The 25,061-nt window shown below is 34.2% G+C and overlaps 2 protein-coding genes across 6 annotated transcripts in view; one reads left to right on the top strand and one right to left on the bottom strand.

Moving 5' to 3' along the window:
* LOC140615526 (olfactory receptor 52E4-like) overlaps positions 1-25,061 on the top strand; it is a 50,398-nt gene that overhangs the window by 7,888 nt on the left and 17,449 nt on the right. For 2 of the 5 annotated variants that reach the window (XM_072795391.1, XM_072795389.1), the window contains exons 3-4: positions 1,715-1,867; positions 2,809-4,248. The exons of 1 other annotated variant lie outside the window; for it this stretch is intronic. In XM_072795391.1, coding sequence (XP_072651492.1) covers positions 2,856-3,794 — 939 coding nt within the window. In that variant the 5' untranslated portion in view covers positions 1,715-1,867; positions 2,809-2,855 and the 3' untranslated portion in view covers positions 3,795-4,248. Of the gene's footprint in view, positions 1-1,602; positions 1,868-2,808; positions 4,249-25,061 lie in introns of those variants that run through there. 2 more of the 5 variants (XM_072795392.1, XR_012016076.1) reach the window with 2 other exon arrangements.
* Positions 9,675-19,765, bottom strand: LOC140615524 (olfactory receptor 52E2-like). The gene is made up of 2 exons (XM_072795388.1): positions 18,853-19,765; positions 9,675-9,676 (listed from the first exon to the last, which is right to left on the bottom strand). Coding segments are annotated over exons 1-2 (915 nt in total).

The following is a 25,061-nucleotide window of genomic DNA, read 5'->3' as shown; positions in this document are numbered from 1 at the left end:
TTCAACTACATTTATATATTATACCATTTCAATGGAGCATTTCAAACATTTACAAACTAAGCAGAGATGCATAATGTTCTCAGTATTCAGTGTCAACAACTGTAAACATTCTATTTTCTCCAGCCTTGGATTTGATTTTTTTTAAGTAAAATTTGCATTTTGTTTAAATATAAAAATATCTGTACAGTTTTGGAAAGTGTATGTATCTATAAATCCTATACCTCTATAAAGATATAAATTTTTCTATCATCTCAAAAAGTCCTTTTGTGTTCCTTCCCAGTCTGTCTGTGACCCCTTTCAAACTCTGGGCTACCACTAAATAGATATTTTCAGTATCCATTTTTTGTTAAATATTTAATTTTAAGTAGTCTCTACACCCAAGTTGGTGCTTGAACTCACAACCATGAGATCAGGAGTCACAAGCTCTACCGACTGAGACAGCCATGTGCTGCAGTTCCCATTTTCTTTGTATGGTCTAGATCTTCATATAAATGAAGTTATTTAATTAGTACTCTTTAGTAATTAGTAGCAGTTGATATTTCACTATAATGATATAGATTCATCTACATTAACACACATATAGTCAATTCATTTTTATTGCTGAGTAGAATTTCATTGTATAAGTATTTCAAAATTTATTTGTCTGTTCACTATTGATGCTACGAAGATTCTTGTACAAGTCTTTGTGTGGACACATACATTCACTCATCTTGAGAAGGCTCCTAGGAGTTCAGTTTTTGTTCGTTATTTGCTAGCTGTAAGCACTGTCATATGCTCTTAACACAAATCCTTTTACAGAAATAAGAGGTTGTGACTGATTTCTCCCTGGCTTTGACCTCTAAATTCATGTTCTTAAGAGTAAGTTTTAAAATTTAATAGCATTTAAGAGGCTATATTTTTATGGTATTGCTTTTTGTGTTCTAAGAAACCATCACTTTCCATTGGGTTGCAAAGATATTCTCCTTCCTTTGACTTCATACATGTTAGAATTTGAGTTGCTTTTTTTTAATTTCAACATCTATGTCTATTTTAGAAATGTAATTAATATTTGATTTTGTTGTGAAGCTAGAATCAAGATTCTTTTTTGTTTTCCATAAGTATATTTAGTTGCACCATTATTGTTGGTAGAAACAACTCTCCTATCTACACTGAATTACTACATTGCTCACTTTATAAAATTTACCTGATGATGGAAAATATGTCTATTCTGTTCTTTCTGTTATGCTGTATTTATCTATTTGTCCATCTTTGTGCAATTAGCACACTTCCTTGAACTTCTTAAAGTCTGAAGTCTATTATAAGTACCTCTGTCTTGTTATTATTTTCCAAAGAATTTAGGATATTCTTATAATTATTTTAGAAAAAGCTTAAATTTCTTGGTATTAATTGAAGCTGTTTTAAAGTTATTGATCAACTTAGGAAGAACTGACATCTTATCATATTTCAGTTTTCCAGACCATGGACATGTTGTATGTTTTAAAATGTCTTTTAAAATTTTAAGTGCTTATTGTTAAGTATTCCATGCTTTTGATGACATTATAAATGGTATGTGAATTTTCACAAAATTTTAATTTAAAATTTTACTTTCTAATTGTATGCTGGAAGTATACAGAAAAGTATTGATTCTTGTATCTGATTAATTGGTAAGCTAAATAATTAGTTCTAAATTATTGATTTTTAAAAATTTTTATTTATTTATTTATGAGAGACACAGAGAGTCAGAGACACAGGCTGAGGAAGAAGCAGGCTCCTTGAGGGGAGCCTAATGTGGGACTCGATCCTGGGTCTCTGGGGCCACACCCTGAGCCAAAGGCAAGACACTCAACCGCTGAGCCACCCAGGCATCCCTAAATTTATTGATTTTTATGTAAGTGTTCATATCACTTATGAATAAGAAAGTTTACTTCCTTCATTCCAATTTTAATGTCTTCTTATTTACTTTTTCTTGATATATTGACTTTGTTGGAACCTCCAGTAAAATATTAAATATAATTGATGGTAGTGATATGCTTGCTTTTATTCTCAACCCCAGAAACAAACCTTTCTGTGTTTCACCACTCACTATATGGGTTTTTCATATTCCTTTCACTAAATTGAACACATTTTATTTTTCTCCTACTTTGCTAAAAGTTTCTTATTTTTAAAATATCACATCTAGATTCTGAATTTAATGAATATTTTTTACATGTACTACAATTATCTCTCTTTTTGTATTATGTGGTGAATTTTTGATAGTAAAGGTAGAAAACACTACTAATAAGTTCTTTACAGCCTAAATGCACAGTTTTGTGAAAATATAAATCTAAATACAGTCTTATTAAGGCAAGTAAAGGGAAAGGTAACACCTAACAAAGAGGGCACTATGATAGACAAATAAGCCTTGTAAGTAGATATTTTCTTGATCATCATATCAAAAGTTCTTCTCATTCCAATTCCTCATTCTTTTTTTCCATAACATTTTTGTAGAGTTTTCTCTTACATATCCACTCAACTAAGTCACCAAGTTGATTTGAAAATGTAATACAAATTTTGGTTACTGGAAGTGTTTTCAGTTGATAATAGTAAATACAGATGAGATTTTCACAAAAGAATGAGCTAAAGATGATCATGGATCACTACAACACACTACCACCAGAAAAGACTATTTTTAACTTTCACAGTCTCCATGGAATATTACATGGAATAGTCAATAATTTAAATTTAAAGGTCAATTATCCTTACATTCTTTCCCATTATATTTGTAAGTGTCTAGTTGGTGTACCATTATATATTTATAATCACCATATATATTCCCTTGTGTCTCCCCAGAAATACTGAAGAAGACCATAGAGTATTTTCCAAGAGTTCTCAGCAGGATGTCTTCTGTCAATGACAGTGCCTCATATCCCTCTGCCTTCCTTCTGTTGGGTATACCTGGTTTGGAAGCTTTCCATATCTGGATTGCTTTCCCTTTCTTTGTTGTTTATCTGATAGCACTTGTGGGGAATGTCACAATCCTGTTTGTGATTAAGACTGATCAGAGTCTTCATCAACCCATGTTCTATTTTCTGGCTCTCCTCTCCTTTATTGACCTAGGCCTCTCCACTTCTACCATTCCCAAGATGCTAGCTATATTCTGGCTCAACTTCAGGGAGATAAGATTTGAAGGCTGCCTCATTCAGATGTTCTTTATCCATACCTATACTGGTATGGAATCTGTCGTACTGCTGGCCATGGCAATTGACCGCTTTGTTGCTATCTGTTATCCACTGAGATACACCACTATTCTCACCAACAGAGTGGTAGCCATCATGGCCTCCTTTGTAGTGGGGAGGCCAGTCCTCCTTGTCATCCCCTTCTGCCCTCTTCTCAAACGATTGCCCTTTTGTGGACACTACATTATTCCTCACACTTACTGTGAACACATGGGAATCGCCCGTCTTGCCTGTGCTAATATAAGGGTCAACATCATCTATGGTTTATTTACCATTGCTGCCCTGATTTTTGACTTGATCCTTATTGCCCTTTCCTATGTTCAGATCCTACGAGCTGTTTTCTGTCTTCCTTCGAGGGATGCCAGACTCAAAGCACTTAGTACATGTGGTTCACATGTCTGTGTCATCCTAGCCTTCTACACACCAGCATTTTTCTCTTTTATGACACACCGATTTGGCAGAAATATTCCTCGCTACATTCACATCCTCTTGGCCAATCTGTACGTGGTTGTTCCCCCTTGTTTAAACCCAGTCATTTATGGGGTCAGGACAAAGCAAATTCGGAACCGAGTTGTGAAAATATTTGTAAAGAAAGAGTGACCCAAATGTATTCAAAAATCAATAAATTCTTTTAGGCTGACCTTCAACCTGTATATCTCTCAAGGTGCCCCAAACTGGAATCATGTAAGGGCCACTTTGGCATCACTTCAGTCTTTATTAGTGTCTCCTAAATTCACACTTCATCATGCCTTTATGTAATTTGCACTTTTTTCAATAGATTACATACTGCTTTTTCTCATTTAAGGTGAAAGAAGACTGTGGGGCTTTGTAAAGAATGTAACAAAATTCTCAAATGTGTGTAAATATGCCAGCAGTGAAATTTATGTACAGATTTGATTAAAAAAAAGATTCTGGTGGCATAAAATCCTTCAGTTTTTCAAAATATTGATGCACCAATAATTTGGAATCTGTTCTTCAATTACCTATTTATCTGCCAATATTACTTTTATCTAGGTGATATTTCTTAATTTCACTCAGAGGGTTATGGCAGTCTGCATGCTATTTATCACTCAACTGAGTCTCTGAAAGAGTTAAACTCATTCTATGTTGCCAACTCTACAAAACCAGAGGAAAGCATTCATGAAAACAAAATTATTTATCAAATTTCTTCATAAACTCAGTTGCAAAAAGTATTAAGAATTATGTAAATTGAGTTTAATGATAAATAACATAATCCTATATTATGGCCAAGTAGCACTTACCTAATAAATGCAGGGGAAATTTTAATTTGAAAAATAAATTAATGCTTTTCAACATATTTTCAAACAAAGGTAATTATATACGATGTTAATAAATGCAGAAAAAAATTTGACAAAATCCATCATGAATTCCTGATAAAAATTTCAGAAAATGAGAAAGAGAAGGAAACTCACCAGTAGGATAAGGAAAACCTCTGGAAATTGGTAGATTACATCATAATGAAGAAAGACTATTTTCTCTCTATTATCAAAAATATTCAAGCCTCTCTGTTCTTAAAATGTCTACTTGCTTTTGTCCAGCCAATGTAGTAAGGTCAGTAAAAGGAAATAAAAATCATTGATATTAGAAGGAAATTTACTATTGATATGGTTTTTCCATGTAGAAAAATCTTACATAACATACTAAAAGCTGCTAGAACTAATCTGTGGGTTTAGAGGATACCAGATTACTAAACAAACATTTAAATTTCTTATTCTAATGACATTCTGTTAGAAAAATATATAAAAATATTATTTGCAATAGCCTCAAGATAGAATATTTAGGGACACATTTTATTTTTTTAAAAAGTAAGACTTGCAGAAAGAAAACAAAAAACAATGGTGAGAACATATATAAAAGGAGATATATACACAATTGTCATGTATCCAAGCCTCGGTATTGTGAATATTTCTATTCTCTCCAAGTTGATATTTAGATTTAATCATATTCCAATTTAATTTCCAGCAGGCTTTCTCTTGTAGAAATTGAAAAACTGTTTCAAAAATATATGTGGAAATGTAAAGTAACTAACCAAACAACTTTGAAAAAATGTTAACAAAGTTGGAGGATTTAATAAAGACAGTATGCATAAAGTAGTGGCATAAAGAAATGCAAATTAATCAACAAACTAGTATAGGAAGCCTAAAATAGATCCACACATATAGTCTTAATTGATTTTCAACAAAATGCTAAGGTAATTCAATATAGAATGGATAGATTTTGGAACAATTGGGTGATCATATGCAAAAGTATGCCCCTCAATCTATACCTTCCATCCTATGCAAAAATAAGTATGGATCATAAATCTAAACGTAAAACCTAAAATTAAAAATCTTCTAGGAGACATTATATTAAAGATTAATAATCAGATATATTTTTAAATTATTGAGCTGCATTTCATAAAAATTTAAGAGCTTCTGTTCTTCCAAAGTTTAATTAAGAGAATAAAAACACAAGTTGCAGAGTTCAAGAAAATCTAGCAAATTAATTATATGATAGTGCACTTGCATTTAGTATACACAAGGTAGTTTTAAAATTAGATAAAAAGATGGGCACCTGGATGGTTCAGCCAGTAAGTGTCTGTCTACAGCTCAGGTCATGATGCCAGGGTCCTGGGATAGAGGCCTGCATCTGGCTCCCTGCTAAGCGGGAAGTCTTCTTCTCCCTCTCCCTCTGCTGCCCCCCCCTCCCCCCGCTTTTGCACCCTCTTTCTCAGTCTCTCTCTCTCTCTCTCTCTCTCTCTCTCTCAAATAAATAAATCTTTTTAAAAAATAAAATAAAATTAGATTAAAAAAAACTAACCATTCAATATTAGTGGACAAACTTTTTTAATATAAAAATAAAAAAAAATAAAATGAAAAATATATACAGATTGAAAATCACTGCATAAAACATCTCAGTGCCATTAATAATCAGGAAATGTAATTAAAGTAATTAAAGTCTCAGTGACATACAACACACTATTATGAAGTCCAAAAATATTATGATGACTTTAATATGTGTTGACTCTATTTTGAGGGACCTATTCCTGAGCTCTCTATTCTGTTCCACTGATCTGTTTATTCTCTTGTCTGTATCACATTGTCTTAATTATATAGATTTATACTAAGTCTTTAGGTCAGGTAGTATAACTTCTCCAACTTCGTTCTTTTCCTTCAATGTTGCATTGGCTATTCTGGACATCTTTTTCCTCTTCATATAAACTGTAATCAATTTTCCAATATTCACAAGTAACTTCCTGAGATTTTGACTGGGATTATAATAAATCTATACATCAAGTTGGGAAGATCTAACATCTTGACAATATTGTCATCCTACTGTGAACATGTACTACTCCTCTTTTTATTTCTTTAATCCTTCTCTTTACAGAGTTTTACAGTTTTTCTCATATAGATATTGTACACGTGTTTTAAAATTTATACCTAAGCATTTTTTACTTGCTAATGTAAATTGTATTATGTTTTTAATTTTAAATTCCACTTTTTCATTGTTTGTATTTAGGAAAGTAATTGACATTTTTAGAGGTTTTATTTTTAATTCAAGTATTGTCAACATATAGTATTATATTAGTTATAGGTGTAAAAATTTGGTGATTCAACAATTCTATACATCACTCAGTGCTCATCATGATAAGTGCACTCCTTAATCCCCATCACCTATTTTATCCATCAGTCCACCCACTTCCCCTCTGGTAACCATCTATTTGTTCTCTACAGTTATGAGTGTATTTCTTGGTTTGTTTCTCTTTCTCATTTCCACCCTTTGTTTGCTTGTTTCATTTCTTAAATTCCACATATGAGTGGTATTTGTCTTTCTCTGACTTACTTAACATTATACTCTCTATCTCTATCCATGTGTAGCAAATAGCAAAATCTCATTTTTTATGGCTGAATGATATGTGATTGTATATATACTGCATCTTTATCCATTCATCTATAGATAGTTTGGCTGGTTTCATAATTTGGCTATTGCAAATAATCCTGCAATAAACCTAAAGATGAATATATTCTTTCGATTAGTGTTTTGTATTCTTTGCAGTGCTACCACTGGATATTTTTAGTACTATTTTTAACTTTCTGAGGAACCTCCATACTGTTTTCCATAGTTGCCACAGTTTGTGGCAAACGCAACAGTTTGCATTCCCACCAATAATGTACTAGTGTCCCTTTTTCTCTACATCCCCACCAATACCTGTTGTTTCTTGTGTTGTTGATTTTAGCCATTCTGACAGGTGTGGGGTGATATCTCATCATAGTTTTGATGTACATTTTCCTTTTACAAGTCATGATGAACATATTTCCAAGTGTCTGTTGCCCATCTGTATGTCTTCTCTGGAAAATTGTCTATTCATGTCCTCTGCCCATTTTTAATTGGATTATTTGTTTTTTGGGTGTTGAATTGTATAAGTTCTTTATAAACTCTTGATACAGATACTTTGTCACCTATGTCATTTGCAAATATCTTCTCCCATTCAGCAGGTTGTCTTTCAGTTTTGTTGATTGTTTTCCTTTGCTTCTGATTTTGATATAGTCCCAATGGTTTATTTTTGCTTTTATCCTCTTTGGCTCAGGAGACAAATTTATAAAAACATTGCTATTGCTGATGTCAGAGAAATTATTGCCTGTGCTCTCTTCTAGGAATTTTATGGTTTAGGTCTTTAATGCATTTTGAATTCATTTTTGTTTATGGTGTAATAAAGTAATCCAGTTTCATTCCTTTGCATGTAGCTGTCCAATTTTCCCAACACCATTTATTGAAAATATTTTTTCCCCATCATATATTTTTCCCTCCCATATTGAAGATTAATTGACCAATTAATCACTGGTTTGTTTCTGGGCTTCTGATGATCTATGTGTCTATTTTTCTGATAATTCCACACTGTTTTGAGTATTACAGTTTGTAGTTTAATATGAAATCTAGAATTATGATATCTCCAGCTGTATTTTTCTTTTACAGGATTGTCTTGGCTATTGAGGGTCTTTTGTAGTTCCACATAAATTTTAAAATTATTTGTTCTGGTTCTTTGAAAAATGTTGGTATTTTGATAGGGATTGCATAAAATCTGTAGATTGCTTTGGGTATTGTGGACATTTTAAGAATATTTGTTCTTCCAATCATAAGCATAGTTAATTTTCCATTTATTTGCATCATCTTCAATTTCTTTCATTGGTGTTTTACGGTTTTCAGAGTATAGAATTTTCACCTACTTGATTATGTTTATTTCTACGTATTTTATTGTTTTTGGTGGAATTATAAATGGGATTGCATTCTTAATTTCTCTTTCTGATGCTTCATTCTTGGTGTGTAGAAATGCAATGGATTTCTGTCCGTTGATATTTTAACCTACAATTTTAGAATTCATTTATCAGTTCTAGCAGGTTATTATTTTGTGTGTGTGTGTGTGTGGAGTCTTTAGATTTTCCTCTAAGAGTATCACGTCATCTGCAAATAGTGAAAAGTTGAGTTCTTTTTTTTTAATATTTAAATTTTTTTTTAATTTTTATTTTTTTATGATAGTCACAGAGAGAGAGAGAGAGGAGAGAGAGGCAGAGACACAGGCAGAGGGAGAAGCAGGCTCCATGCACCGGGAGCCTGATGTGGGATTCAATCCCGGGTCTCCAGGATCGTGCCCTGGGCCAAAGGCAGGCGCTAAACCGCTGCGCCACCCAGGGATCCCGAAAAGTTGAGTTCTTTATTACCAATTTGGATGCCTTTCATTCTTTTATGTTATCTGATTGTTGTGGCCAGGACTTCCAGTACTATATTGAATGAAAGTGGTGATAGTGGACATCCTTGCCTTGTTCTTGATATTAGGGGGAAGTCTCTTATTGAGTATAATGCTGGATATGGGTTTTCCATATAAGGCCTTTATTATGTTGAGGTAAGTTTCCTCCAAACTTACTTTTTTGAGGGTTTTTATTGTGAATGAATGTTGTACTCCGTCAAAAGCTTTTTCTGCATCTACTGAAATGATCATATGGTTTTTGTCCTTTCTCTTATTGATGTAACATATCACATTGACTGATTTGTGAACATTGAACTATTCTTGCATCCTGGGGATAAATCCCACTGGATCATGATGGATGATTTATTTTTGTAATGTTGTTACTTTCAGTTTGCTAATATTTTATTGAGAATTTTTGCATCTATGTTCATCAGAGATATTAGCTTGTAGTTATCTTTCTTGTGATGTCTTTATCTGATTCTGGTATCATGGTGATATCAACCTCATAGATTGAATTTGGAAGTTCTTCGAATTTTTTGGAATAGTTGAGAATAGGTGTTAATTATTCTGTAAGTGATTAGGAGAATTTTCCTGAGAAGCCATTTGGTCCTGGACTTTTATTTGTTGGGAATTTTTTTTTATTATTCAAGCTTGTTACTGGTAATCAGTCTATTCAAATTTTCTATTTCTTCCTACTTCAGTTTTTGTAGGTAATATATTTCTAGGAATTTATCCATTTCTTCTTGGTTGTCTAATTGGTTGGCATATAGTTTTTCATAATATTCTTTTACAATCATTTGTATTCTATGATGTTGGTTGTTATTTCACCTCTTTAATTTGTAATTTTGTTTATTTGATTCTTTTCTCTCTCTTTTTAAAAATAAGTCTGGCTAGAGATTTATAACTTTTGTTGATCTTCTCAAAGAAATAACTCCTGGTTTCATTGACCTGTTCTATTGTTTTATTTTGTTTTGTTTTTAGTTTCTATGTTACTTATTTCTACTCTAATCTTTATCATTTCCATCCTTTTGCTGGCTTTGCGTTTTACTTTTTCTTCTTTTTCTAGCTCCTACTGGTGTAAGGTTAGATTGCTTATGTAAGATTTTTCTTGCTTCTTATGTAAGCCTGTATTGCTCTAAACATCCCTCTTAGAACTGCTTTTGCTGAATCCCAAAGATTTTGGATAGTTGTGTTTTCATTTTTGTTTGTTTCAATGTACTTTTTGATTTCCTCTTTGATTTCTTCAATCACCCATTCTTTGTTTAGTAGCATGTTGTTTAACCTCCATGTATTTGTGATCTTTCCAAATTTTTTTCTGGTGGTTGAATTCCAGTTTCATAACATTGTGCTCAGAAAAGGTGCATGGTATGATCAATATTCTTAGATTTGTTGAGGCTTGTGCTGTTGCCTAATATATAATCTATTCTGGAGAATATTCCATGTGTGCTTGAAAAGAATGTGTATTCTGTTATTTTAGCACAGGATATTTTGAATGTATCTGTTAAATCTATCTGGTTCAGTGTGACATTCAAAACCACTGTTTCCTTGTTGGTTTTCTATTTAGATGATCTGTCCATGGATGTATATGGGATGTTAAAGTGCCCTATTATTATTGTGTTGCTATCAATTATATCCCTTATATTTGTTTTTAACTTCTTTAAGTATTTGAATGCTCCTATATTGGGTACTTAAATATTTACAATTATTATATCTCCTTGTTGGATAGTCCCATGAATAATTGCATAGTGTCCCTCTTTGTATCTTGTTACAATCTTTGTTTTAGAGTCTCTTTTTTTTTTTTTCTGAGATAAGTTATTGCTGCTCTGGCTTTTATTTTCATATTCATTTGAATGATAAATGCTTTTCTATCCTTTCACTTTCAATCTGCATGTGTCTTCAGGTCTGAAATGAGTCCCTTATAGGTAGCATATGGATGGGTTTTGGACTTTTTTTTTTTATCCATTCCACCACCTTATGTCCTTTAATTGGAGTGTTTAGCTCATTTATACTCAAAGTAATTATTGATAGGTATGTTTTTATTTGACATATTTCCTGTTGTTTTGTTTTTTTTTTTTAGTTCTTCTCTGTTCCTTTCTTCCCTTGTTGTCTTCTCTCACAATAAATTGGCTTTCTTTAGTGATATGTTTAGATTCCTTTCTCTTTATTTTTTGTATATCTATTATTGGTTTTTTATTTGTTGGTACCACTTGGTTTGTATATACCATATTCTGTATATAGCAGTCTATATTAAGTTGATGGTAGCTCTAGTTTCAACCCATTCTTATTCCTCTCCTCCATACATTTTAGGCATATAGTGTCATACTTTATATCTTTTTAGTCTGTGAATACATTGACTGATTTTTACGAATATACTTATTTTTATTGCTTTTGTGCTTTCTACTTTCCTTACTCTCACTTACAGTTTTCCCACTCAAAGAGTCCCCTGTAACATTTCTTGTAGGGCTCATTTAGTCATCATGAATTCCTTTAACTTTTGTTTGTCTGGGAAACTATTATCCCTTCTTCTATTCTGCATGAAACCTTTGCGAGATAGAGTATTCTTGGCCATAGATTTTTTTTTTCTTTTCAGCACTTTGAATATATTATGCCACTCTCTCTGGACTGCAAAATTTCTGCTGAAAAATTAGCTAAGAGCCTAATGGGGTTTCCCTTATATATAACTGCTTTCTTTTCTCTTGCTGCTTTTTAAATTGTCTCTTTGTCACTACTTTTTGCCATCTTTAATTGCTATGTGTCTTGGTGTGGACCTTTTTGGGTTGATTTTATTTGGTGATCTCTGTGCCTCCTGGATATGGATTTCTGTTTCCTTCCCCAGATTCAGGATGTGTTCAGCTATTATTTCTTCAAACAAATTTTCCAATTCCTTTTTTCTTCCTCTTCTCCTTCTAGAATTCATATAATGTAAATATTATTATGCTTTATAGTGCCTCTGAGTTCCCTAAGTCTTTTCTCCTTTTGCAATTTTTTTTCCTTTCACCTGCTCAGCTTGATTAATTCCATTTCTCTGTCCTCCAAGTCACTGATTTGTTCTTGCTTTGTTTAGTTTGTTTACTCCATCTGGTGTGCTTTAAATTTCACTTCTTGAATTCTTCATCTCTGATTGGTTCTTTTTTTATCTCATTGTTAAGGGTTTTGCTGATGTCCTCTATTCTTTTCTCAAGTCCAGTATCTTTATGATCATGACTTTAAATTCTTTTTTTTTTTTTTTTTATGACTTTAAATTCTTTATCAGGGGCACCTGAGTGGCTCAGTGGTTGAGCATCTGCCTTTGGCCCAGGTTGAGATACTGGGATTGAGTCCTGCAGGACTCTGCTTATGTCTCTCTCTGCCCATGTCTCTGCCTCTCTCTTTGTGTCTCTCATGAATAAATAAAGGAAACATTTAAAAAATAAATAAATAAAATTAATTAATTAATTAATTTTCTATTAGGTATACTACTTATCTACATCTTGCTTAAGTGTCTTGCTGTGATTTTGTCCTGTTCTTTCATTTGATATATATTTCTATGTCTCTTCATTTTGTTTAACTCAGTGTCTGTTTCTCTGTGTTAGGAAAGACAGTTGTATCTCCTGCACTTGAAAGTAATTGCCTTATGATGAAGAGGTCCTGTAGTGCCCTACCATGCAGTGCCTCTGTTCACTGGAACCTGGCACTTCAAGGGTATCTTTTATGTGTGATGTGTATGCCCTGCTCTTGTGGCTGAGCCACTTTTTCCTTTAGTCCAGTCATCTGCAATGGCCTTTTGTGGGCAGTGTTTGGTTCCTGTGGTGTTACTGGGCCAGTATTAGGATATCTTGGGCTTGGTTGACTCAGACTAGTTGCATAAAACTGAAGGGTGCTTTCCTTGTGTTGTCCCCTGAGAACCTTTTTTTGGTGGGTGGGGCTTGCAATCAGATCAGTTGTCTTCTTCCAGCCCACTGCTGGATCTCTATCTAACTAGTGCGTATGGTTATCTTTCCCACTTTCCAGAACAGGACTGACTTTGGACTGGTGCTGACACTGTAGTGGCTGCATGCACTGCCTGTCCTGTGGTATCTCTTTCTATAGCCTCTTGCCAAGAGAGTATTGGAAAAGGAAGATCTGTTCAAGTACAATACAGTGGGGCACCTATACCACCCAGATTGAAGGAGGCTGTCCAGAGGGTGGAAATACAGCATGGAGTGGGGGGACACAGCAGTGCTAGCAAGTTAGGTAAGGAGTCCACAGGTTACCATGTGTTTACCCTGAGAGGGGAAATGGCTTCTGGCAGTTCCTCTGTTCCTGGAGGACTTCCCCAGTGATTTCTGTCCCTCTAGGACACATTCTGAGATTAGTAAATAACTCTCCTGTATGCTCCAAGCACCTTTCAAACTGTTGCTTCTATGCTGTATCTCCTTGGGCTGTTTGTTATGCTGTCTCTTTAAGGGCAAGGACTCAGTGTCTTCTCATCCTCCAGTCTCTCCCAGAACTTAGCACACTGATTTTTTTAAAAAAAATTCATGGTTTAAGTCCTGCTAGTTGTAAGAAGCTGGTGTTCTGGTACTCTTATGGTGATTCATCTTCCCCATGTGGGCTCCCTGGTGTGACTGTCTGCTTTCCTCTCCTCCAGGCCTACAGCATCTACCCTTGTTGTGGACAGTCCCACAAGTCTGTTTAGTTTCTGATTTCATTTCTACACTGTCTACCCTCTGAGGTGTGTCTAGACCTCTTCTCTACGTGTAGTTGTGGAGTTTCTTCTGGCAGTTTTCAGGTCATTTTATGGCTTATTTACACTGATGTGAGTGTTTTCTAGTTGAATCTTGGATGAGTGAGCTTAGGGTCCTCCTACTCCACCATCTTCCCTGGAAGTCTGGAAAGTAACTGACTTTTGCATATTAACCTTGTATCCTGCAACATTGTTGTAATTGCTTATTACCGCTAAATAATTTTACCTATGAAAATTGTAGGCATATATTCACAGAAAGTTTTATACACAAATACTCAGAGCTACTTCATTCACAATACCCAAAAGCTGGAATCAACTCACATATTTATCAATAATGACTTTATGGACAAACTCAGGCTTATCTACATAATATTATACCCTCAGCATTATAAGGGAATAAGCTGATGATATATATCACATGAGGATAAATATTAAAATAATGTGTTTAGTGAAAAAAGAATATACCAGAAGAAAAGAGGCATAGTGTATAATTACATCTATATAAAATTAAAACAAAAACAAAAGCCCCAACCTAATCTATAGACACAAGCTGTCATTATTTGGGAAAACAGGATGGACTTCAGGAGAAGACAATAAGTATGTATTTCATAGGCACATGAGGAAATTTAAAGTAATAAAAGATATGTTTATTATCTTGGCAATTCTTTCACAGTTGAATACATATGAAAACATACCTTAAATTGTATATTTTAACTATATTTACTATATGTCAGACATCAATAAGGTTGTTAAAACATATCCCCAATGACTGCCATTCTTACTCATAACATAAGCCAAATACATTAGCATTACCTGGGTGTTCTACATGTGGGGTTGAGATATCCTTGAACTATTTCTTCTACTATTCTCTCCTTTACATTTTCCTTCTTACTCTGAAGCTATATTGGCTTTCTCATTTCTTTCAGATTTGAAGGACAGTGCAAAATGCAATGCTTTTTTCTATTTCTTCTCCTTAAAGTACTCTTAGAGTTTGTCTTGTTAAATCTGTTGTCTCCAAATACTTTCTCATGTACTATCTATTAAATGATACTTTTCTGACAACACTAAATAGAAATATATCTTCCACTGCATACACAACATCTCTTCATTCTCCTTTATTTTTTCCACAGCATTTCTCTTCAATTGTTCTACTATATTTATACTTAAAACTTTATATTATAAACAGAGTCTAGTTTTACTAAAATGCAACAAGTCCACCATAGCCAGCTTCTCCAACAGATTAAAACTAAAATCTGGACAAATTATAAAACAGTTACCATAGAATTCTATAAAGTTAGCAAATCAATCAAGTTAAAATTGAAGTCAAATTTTGAAGAAGTAGCTTATAGCATATAGGTTCTCAAGAACATTTTCTCTATATTTGTTTCCTCCACTGATTAGAAAACAAGCATCCCACAGAGACATAGCAGGTTTTACAGGGAACAAAATTACAAAATAAACCTCATTGTTTTCTGGTCAGAGGATCAAGGTGTCTGTGGGCTGAAGAGAAAGAGGAGGATCCTCCTGATTTATTCTTTGTTTTTCTACTGGACCCAACTGAAAGTTGTATCCCTTTCATAGAAAACTACAATCAGCTGAAACTCCAAGAAAAGGTTTACCTTTCTGGCCAGTAAGAAGGAAGGAAGGAAGGAAGGAAGGAAGGAAGGAAGGAAGGAAGGAAGGAAAGAAAAATAAGGAAAGCAGGAAAAGGAACGCCTGGGTGGCTCAGCGGTTAAGTGTCTGTCTTTGGCTCAGGTGGTGATCCTGGAGTCCCGGGATTGAGTCCCACATTGGGCTCCCTGCATGGAGCCTGCTTCTTCCTGTGCCTGTGTCTCTGCCTCTCTCTCTCTCTCTCTGTGTGTGTGTCTCTCATGAATAAATAAAATAAAATCTTAAAAAAAAGCAAAGCAAAAAAAAAAAAGGAGGAGGGAGGAACAGAGGAAAGGAAGGGAGGGAGGGAAAGAGGGAGGAGAGAAGGAAGAGAGGGGAAAGGAAAGAAAAAAGATAAGGCTGATACTGGAGAATGTATGTGAAATTCCTACCATTATCTTCCCTCTTTCTTCTTTCTTTCTATCTCTTTGTCTCTCTCCCTCTTCCTTCCTTTCTTCCTTCTTCCCTCCCTCTCTTCCTTTCTTCCTTTTTTCCTTTCTTCCTTCCCTCTTTCCTTTCTTCTTTCTCCAAGGGCAGTATGTGTTTTGACGGCAGGGTGATACATGCAGCTACAACTCTTTCAGAAATGCTGCCTTTTTGATCATGGAAATGTGAGAGGTGTCCCTTTATAACTGCAGAATATTAAAAGAATCCTGGAGAGAAGAGAAATGGATAAGTAGCTCTTTAAATTCTGTATATGAACTGACACAAACCATGAGCTTACTCCTGAACTGCACATGCATAGGACAGACACAACAGAACACATGAAGGCACTGAGAACTGAACTACAGTATAAACCATCTCCAAAACTCAGGATGAGTAACACAAATATTGGACAGACAAAAGGCACTTATTAGAACCACCACAGGAGGCAAAGTGGACTTGTAGCCTGAATATAACCAAATTGATTTCCTGGTAAAGCAAAACAAAATGAAGGAAAACAAAATCAACTCCCTATAAAGAGTTTTAAAAGATCCATATTCAAAATGTCCAGAATAAAATTTTTCAAAAATTGTTAAACATATGAAAAACCAGAAAACATGTGACTATCAAGGGAAAGAATAATCCACAGATCCCAATCTCAATATCACTCAGTGTTAGAATTATTATACAAAGACTCTAAAGCAGTCATTACAACTATAAATTCTGACTTAAAAGTAAACACTGTTAAAATATGGAAAAGAGAGGGCCTCAGCAGAGAAAATAGAAAGTATTAAAAAATAACAAAGCCATGATTTTACAAGTAAAAGTCTTAACATCTGAAATTCATCAGATGAACCCAATAGCAGAATGAAGATGAGGAAAGCATAAACTTGAAAACAGATTAGGAAAAAATGATTCAATCTGAAGAATAGAGAAAAAAATAAAATCATGAACAGAGCATCAGGGATGTGGAGCACATTTAAAAATCTCTAATATTCATGTCACTGGGAACCCAGAGGGAAAAGAAAAAAAATATTGGACAGAGAAATATATTTAATGAAACAATGGGAAATCATTTTCAAACTTGTTAAAGACATAAATTTACAGATTTTAAGACTCCCAAAACAAGTAAATTTGATGAAAATCATACATATAGAAAAAAACATGGAATTGATAAAAACCAAAGATAATGAAAATTTATTGCAGAGTCAGAAATATATGTCATATTATATATAGATGAATAATAATTTGAATGACTGTAATTCCTCAAAAGAAGCTGAAACATCAGAAAACAGTAGAAAGGTATTTTTAAAATGCTGAAATTTACTTTCTAAAAAATCAGTTACCCCAGAATTCTATATACAGAAAAAATATTTTTCAGGAATATAGATGAAATAAAGGCTTTGCTAGATGAGGGAAATCTGAGAGAATCCATCAGCAGCAGACATTCTTAAAATGAAAACCTAAAATGAGATCCATTTGAAAGGAAATTATACAAGTGAGAAAATTAGACCAGTAGTAAAGGAAGAGCAACAGAATTTATAATAATTTGGCTAAATATAAAACACATTTGCTTCAGTTGTTTAAAATAACTTTTAAATAGCCCTTGTGGGGTTTTCAGACATGTGGAGTATATATGACAACTGCAGCATGTAAGGAAGTACAGGATCCTGTAACGGTAGGGTTCATTTAGATTTCACTTGAAGTGGTAAATATTAACTTGAAGTCAATTGTGAAAGGTTAGGTATGTATACTGCAATCTGTAGATGGGTAGTTTTCAGTTATTTTTGCTCTCAATAATACATTTGACAATTTCCAGAGGCCCTATTGGTTGTTACTAGTATCTAGCAGCCACAGACCATAAAAACTGCTAAACATCCTGCAGTACACAGGACAACCTTCGCATCAAAGTATTATCTGGCTGAAAATAGTAATCGTGCTCAAACTGGAAAACTGTGTTCTGGAGCAATCCCTAAAAAAAATATAATAATTATAGCCAGAAACCAATAGATAAATTAAAACTCAATACTAAAACTATTCAAATCCAAAAGTAGGCAGTGGTGGAAGGGGATGAAGATGAATAACAAACAGGAAATACACATCAAAATGGTAAACTTAAATCAACCATATCACCAGTTTCATTAAATGAAAATGGTCTAAACACACCAATTTAAGATAGAGATAGAAATAAAATAAAAGAACAAAATCCAAACTATATTTGTGTACACAAACATACTTTAAATATAAATACATATGTAAGTTAAAAAGATGGGAAATATATTCCATGCAGACAGTTTTTAAAAGAGGCTGAAGCAACTATATTAATATAAGACAAAGTAGAAATCAGAATAAGAAATATTGTCAAAGATAAAGATGGGTATTATATAAAGAAAAAAGAATCTTCCAAGAAGACATAACCATACTAAGTGCATACGCACTTAAGTGTAGAGCTTCAAATTACATGAAGAGAAACTGATGGAATGAAAGAACATATAGTCAAACATACTATTATATTTGGAGAATTTCAGATTCTTATTTTAGTATCCAATAATACAAATAGAAAATCAGCAATCAAAAAGTGTGGGATACAACTAAAAAAACTGACTAAAATTTATGATATTAAACAGTATTAGAAAAGGCTATAGTGAGTATACATTAATTGCTTTCATTTAGCACCTTTCTTTATTGGTTATAAATTCCACTAAGGGAAGTAATTCTGCTTCTTTTGTTTACTGTCATGTTTTCTATGCCCATATAAATGCTAGGCACATTACAGATGCTTGCTAGATAAGGAGTGGATAGATAATGCAAAATGAGTCATCATTTTATTTTATTTGCTCATTTCAGGAATAAGAGTTCTGATTGAAAGTTCCACAAGTTTGAAAGATACACAATGTTTGCACTAGCAATGGGAATGACTCACTTTACATTCCATATTCATTCTCTATATATTAACTATAACTTCCATTTACAGAAGAGTAAGTGGAAGAATTAAGATTCTAATACTTGGTCTTACTGAAGCTAGAATAGAATCCAAAAAAAAATTTGTACCAAAGAATTATAGGAAGATGAGAATAAGTAGAAAAGTAGGACCCAGAATTCTCAGTTGATTTTAGTCATAAATAATTGTAGAACACATTCTCGGATGTGTCTGGTCCTTACTCCATAGATGATAGGGTTCAGCATAGGAGGTACCAACAAGTACATGTTGGCCAGCAGGGTGTGGGTGTGCAGTGGTATATGCTTACTAAAACGGTGGGTGAGGAAGGAGAAAAGAGCAGGGATGTAGAAGGTGAGGATGACACATACATGAGACCCACAAGTGCTGAGAGTTTTCAACCTGGCATCATTAGAAGGGAGATTAAATACAGTACGAAGTATTTGTACATAGGACAGAGAGATACATGTCACATCAGTCCCAACAATTAAGATGATGACAGCCAAACTATAAAGACTATTGATGGAAATGTCAGCACAAGCCAATTTCACCACAGCCATGTGCTCACAGTATGTGTGGGGAACTACATTGGACTGGCAATATGGCCATCTCCTCACCAGGAAGGGATGTGGTGTCATTAGTACTAATCCACGTAGAAGTGCCACCATGCCAACATGAGCCACCACAGAATTTGTAAGAATGGATGAGTGTCTCAGTGGGTTGCAGATTGCCACATACCGGTCAAGTGCCATGGCCACAAGAAGCCCTGACTCCACCCCAGAAAAAGCATGGATGAAAAACATCTGAGTGAGGCAGGCATGGAAGCTGATTTCATGATCACTGAACCAGAATATACCCAACATCTTGGGAAGAGTGGAGGTTGACAAGGTGAGGTCTGTGATGGCTAACATGGAAAGAAAATAGAACATGGGTTCATGGAGGGCAGTCTCAGTTTTGATGATGAAAAGGATGAATATGTTTCCTAGGAGAGCAACAATATACATTGAGCAAAAAGGGATGGATATCCAAATGTGCAAGTCTTCTAGACCGGGTATGCCCATCAGGAAGAAGGTACTAGGATTGGTGAATGTAGTGGAGTTAAAGTCAACCATGGTGGTGATTCTGGCTACCTGAAGATATATTCTTGCTTTCTTTCCCTCCTTTGTCCCTGGAGCAGTCAAATGCACATACGCTCGGATAAATATACGGTAGAATTACTTAGTGAAAAAATACAACTGTGCAAATTTATTCAAATTTTTAGTCCTCCTTGATGAGCTTCTCTGAAATTACAAGTATTGCATTACTCACTGCAAGTTATTAATCTCACTAAGAACTAGCTAGAGCTCTACAGTACTCTGCCTAATGCTAAGTATTCTCTTTCTGTCTGTGATACCAGGCTGAACCAAAGTTTTGATAAATAAATCAGATTCCTCACATTAACAAGCCAATGGAGGGAACCTATAACATTGTCCTCAGTAAAAAGTACCTCTCCAAAATAATTATGGTCTTGGAAACGTTTTGCCTGAGGTCAATTCTAAATAGAGATTTTTGAAAGCAAGACCTGAAGGAATAATAAGCTTTCCAAACTTAACAATGCTTTGAATGACAATACCTTTGAAATTTGCTGCCCTGAGGAGTTTTTGGCAATAAAAGAACCAGCATCTGAGCACTTAAATGTATAATAGCTTTAAAAGCAGCAACAAAGTCATTGACATACCCAAAAAAGTACGTTTCCTGGATTTTCTAGGATTCCTGGGGAAATGTGACTTAGATAGATTGTCCATGTTTTCATGGTAATTCATATTACACATATATTGAATTATATATACAATATACATATATAATATGCATATATAATTTCCCCAAAAGGATGACCATTAAATTTTGTTTAAAACAATTCCCAGGGAGAGGAAGTTACTTGCTAAAGAACACAGCCTCTTTTTAGTATTATTGAAGTGTAGTTGATATACAATTTTTTATTAGTTTCAAGTAGGCAACATAGTGATTCCACAATTTTATACATTATTCATTAAGTTATTAAATCTTTCTCCTTATCAAATTTATACTGAAGTGCTAATTAAGGTACACGAGCTTCTTACCACACCAAAGAAATCAGAATACACTTGGGAAAGAAGGACTGATGAGCTCTAAATCAATCAAACAACATCAACATTTGAAAGTAGTAACAGTGGCTACCTTCTTGTACCGTAACATGTTACCACACAAAATGCAAATGTCATTTCTAGTGCTCCAATTCCTGATTTGTATAAAATCTAGTGATGCTGATATTACTCTCAATTTATGAAAGAAGAAACTTTTTTTTAAAGATTTTATTTATTTATTCATGATAGATAGAGAGAGAGAGGCAGAGACACAGGCAGAGGGAGAAGCAGGCTCCACACAGGGAGCCTGACGCGGGACACGATCCCGGGACTCCAGGATCGCGCCCTGGGCCAAAGGCAGGAGCTAAACCGTCGAGCCACCCAGGGATCCCCCTGAAAGAAGAAACTTATACTTTACATAAGCTAACTATTCCTCCAAAGTCACACAATTAGCATATTATCAGGGAAAACACACTCTAGTTTCATTTCAAAACTTCATCTTGGGGCGCCTGGGTGTGGTTCAGTGGTTGAGCATCTGCCTTTGACTCAGGTCATGATCCTGGGATTGAGTCCCACATAGGACTCCCCGCAGGAAGCCTGCCTCTCCCTCTGCCTCTCTCTGTGTCTCTCATGAATAAATAAATGAAATCTTATAAAAGAAAAAAAAAAACAATACTTCACCTTTGTTCCAGTACAATATGCAATAAAAACAAAGGGAAAGCTCATGATAAAGGTTTTCACCAATTTTATCATAAATGAACCTCACAGCATAAACAGAGACAATAAAGACATAAATTCTTATTTCTTTGTTTTATAACTGTGGTTTATAGATTGACTAATATGGCTTATATAAAATCCATAAAATAATATTAAACTTTCTATTACAATATCTGTTAATGCCAGATGTTCACTGTGAAATCAATTCACACTGAAACTAATGGTTAGTATGTTATTTCTTACTAAATTATTCCTAAGCCCAGAGAATATACCTGGATACACTTCCTTTTCCAAAGTTGGTACCAGTTGACTTGTGAACCAGAATTTCTAAAGGATGGTTGAGGAAAACTTCAAGAGCATCTTCATCTAACCTTCTAAGTGGGTAGTTCTTTATGATGGGGCTTCACTGATGTACCTGTCAACTACGAGGCAATCCAGAGAAGTTTCTAACTTATCTTCAGAGGGACCACCCTGTTTTTATGCTCTCAGTTTATTTTTGGCCCAGTTGAGTCTCAGGAGTCCAAAGTAGTTTTGAGTATTTGTTCTTCAGCTCCAGAAAGGTCTTCCTCATACTAATATATTACAATCTCCTCATAACTGCCTCTCTCACTTCTTAAGCTTGAGTAAACATAGATGAGTTGTCTATCCCTCCAGATTAATTGTGTTGTATTGAGTCAAAGCCAGGAACTCAGAGATTTGAATTATTCCCATATGGAAGGCTAATTTCAGATTTTATAGCTCTACTGGGGCAGTCCCAGGGGCTCAAACCCTGCAACACATGTTTCTTTACCTTCAGAGAAGTATAAATGATACCAGAGGGAGTACACAATTATTCTCACAATTACTCTATCACATGATGTCAGTTGATAATCAAATTTGATTTGAGTGATGCTTCTAAAAATTAACAAAAAGTCAATGGAAAGTTGCAACCAGTAATATGTCTGGAGATCTAATGCATAGCATAATGATTATAGACAAAGATGCTATATTATAAACTTCAAAGTAGCTAAGAGATTATATTTTAAGTGTTCCTACCTTCAAAAAAAATGGTACTAAGACACAAAAATATTAAAAAAAGATATGATTAAAGATGTTAGCTAATGCTAACATATTGCAGTATGATTAACACTGTAATATATAAATATATAAATGTGCCAAATTAACAACAGTACAACTTAAACTTATACAATGTCATACATCAACTGTATCTCAATATAAATAACTTCTTAAAAAAAGTCAAGAAGTACTGGGTGTTATTCTGTATGTTGGCAAATTGAACACCAATAAAAAATAAATTTATTATTAAAAAAATATAAATAAAAAATAAAAATAAAAAAAGTCAAGAGTTCTGAACTCCTAGAGATCTTAAAAGCAGATAGAATAAAAAGACAGATTACCCAAATAAACATGTAAATATAAATTATTCTTCACAGAAGACTTCTCAACATTAATGATAATCAAAATATTGTCAAGAAATGCAAGTTTGACTTAATATTTGATAATCTCATATTAATGCATATAACAGAAAGGGAAACATATGATTATATTAATATATGCAGAAAAAGCATTTATTGAAATTCAATAGCCATTCATTACTAAAGATAAAAAGTCTTAGTATAGCCCAGAAATTGACTATACAATGAAATGTCCTCTATCCAAGAAAATATATTCAAAACATAAATAAGTAACCTTAGAATAAGCATCACACTAAAGGCAAAAGATTTGATTTCCCCCCTTGAGTTTCCTAGAAGGCATTCAATACAAGATAGTAGAACAATTAAAAGCTAAGATAATTAAGACAGTGTGGATCAGTTCAGGGATAGAAAAATAGATCAGTGAAACAGAATAAGGATAAAACAAAGTCATATGTGGTGTTCCAGAAGATAAAAGAAAAGGAAACTATAGATGATATTCATTATGAACACTGATGCACAAATCCTTATTAATATACCAGCAAACTAACTTCAACAGCATATTAGAAGGAGTATACACTATGAACAAATGGGATTTAACCTTTGTGTTAGGAAAAACTCAGTCCTTTCTCTTGTATTTCTCATTTACTCTTACACCACTACCTTACTCACAACACTTCTGATACCAGATGTGAGGGTGGTTTCCCCCACCTAGCAATTCTGCACCACCATCTGGGTGTCCTATATATAACTCAATTCTGACACTATCCACCTAGAGATAGCATCACATCCCACACGTTAAGGCTCAGTCTCACAACAGTGCTCTCACTTCGGATGCCAGTCACAAATCCAGGCTGTCATCTGTGCTTCTGATTTATCAGCTCTAAGTCAGAGGTTGCTATATTGTCCTCCTCACTTTTGATTAATTTGCTAGTATGGGTCACAGAAGTCAGAGACACACTTACCTACGTTTACTAGTTTATTAAAAGGTATGATAAAGGATATAGATGAACAGCTAGATGAAGAGATAATAAGACAAGGTCAAGGAAGGTCCTGAGCATAAAAGCTTTTGTCCCTGTGCAGTTGAAGTGCATCACCCTCCTGGTAGGTGGATGATGTTTTCACCAACCCGGAAGCTCTCAACCCAATACAATTGGGATTTTTATGTAGACTTTGTCATTTAGGCATGATCAACGACTAAGTCCATTTCCAGCCCCTTTCCTCTATCTGGAGTAATGGCAGGGGGTTAGGGATGAAACTTTCGAGCTTCTAATTATGGTTTGGTCTTTCTGGTGACCAGCGCCGATCCAGGAGCCCACACTGAGTCATCTCATTAGAATAAAAGATGTTCCTAATGCTCAAATCACTTAGAAATTTACAACAGTTTTAGGAGCCCTGAGTCAGAAACTGGAGGCAGGTATATACATATGTATATTTACTATTAGTTCACAACCCTAAAGTATATGTTTCACATTTGTTCACAACCACAGAATAGTGCTAACATTATTCAATGAAGAAAGGACAGTCTTTTCAACAAATGGTGCTGGGAATATTGGATATCTACATGCAAAAGAATGAAGTTGTATTCTTACTTAACACCATAAATGAAAGTTAATTCAAAATAGATCAAAGACCTAAACTCTTAGGAGAAAATATCAGGAAAAAGCCTTATGACATTGAATTTAGCAATGATTTACTAAATAAGAAACCAAAGGCACAGAGAACATAAGAGAAAATATATTTGTTTGTTGCTAGGAGCTGGGTGAAGGAAGAAGTGAAGAATTACTATTTCATAGGCATAGAATTTCAGTTTTACAGAATGAAGAGGCATGGAATGGATGGTGTTGATAGCAGCAAACAATGTGAATGTATTAATTCCACTGAACTGTACACCTAAAAATGGTTATGATGGTAAATCTTTTGTTATCTGTATTGTACCTCAACAAAGAAAAAACTGGGAAAAAAGAAACCCACATATGATCTATAACAATGTGTGGATAGAATGGAGTTTCTAACAAAGAATATTAGATTATTAGGTAGGCATATCAAGGAAATGTGTATGTCCACCCTATATTACACCCTCTTCCCCCCAAAAATCAACTTTATATAGTTTGTACAATTAGTGAATTAGAAAATATTGCTTTTAGGGCAGCCCGGGTGGCTCAATGGTTTAAATT

This window comes from Canis lupus, chromosome 23, assembly GCF_048164855.1.
Source record: "Canis lupus baileyi chromosome 23, mCanLup2.hap1, whole genome shotgun sequence".
NCBI classification, from domain to species: Eukaryota; Metazoa; Chordata; class Mammalia; order Carnivora; family Canidae; genus Canis; species Canis lupus.
The sequence above is the reverse complement of the archived record's forward strand: the minus strand, read 5'-3'. Positions and strand labels throughout refer to the sequence as shown.

What these genes read in the sequence shown, in the direction of transcription:
- LOC140615524 (XM_072795388.1), bottom strand. Translation starts at nt 19,765, where the DNA reads ATGGTTGACTTTAACTCCACTACATTCACCAATCCTAGTACCTTCTTC.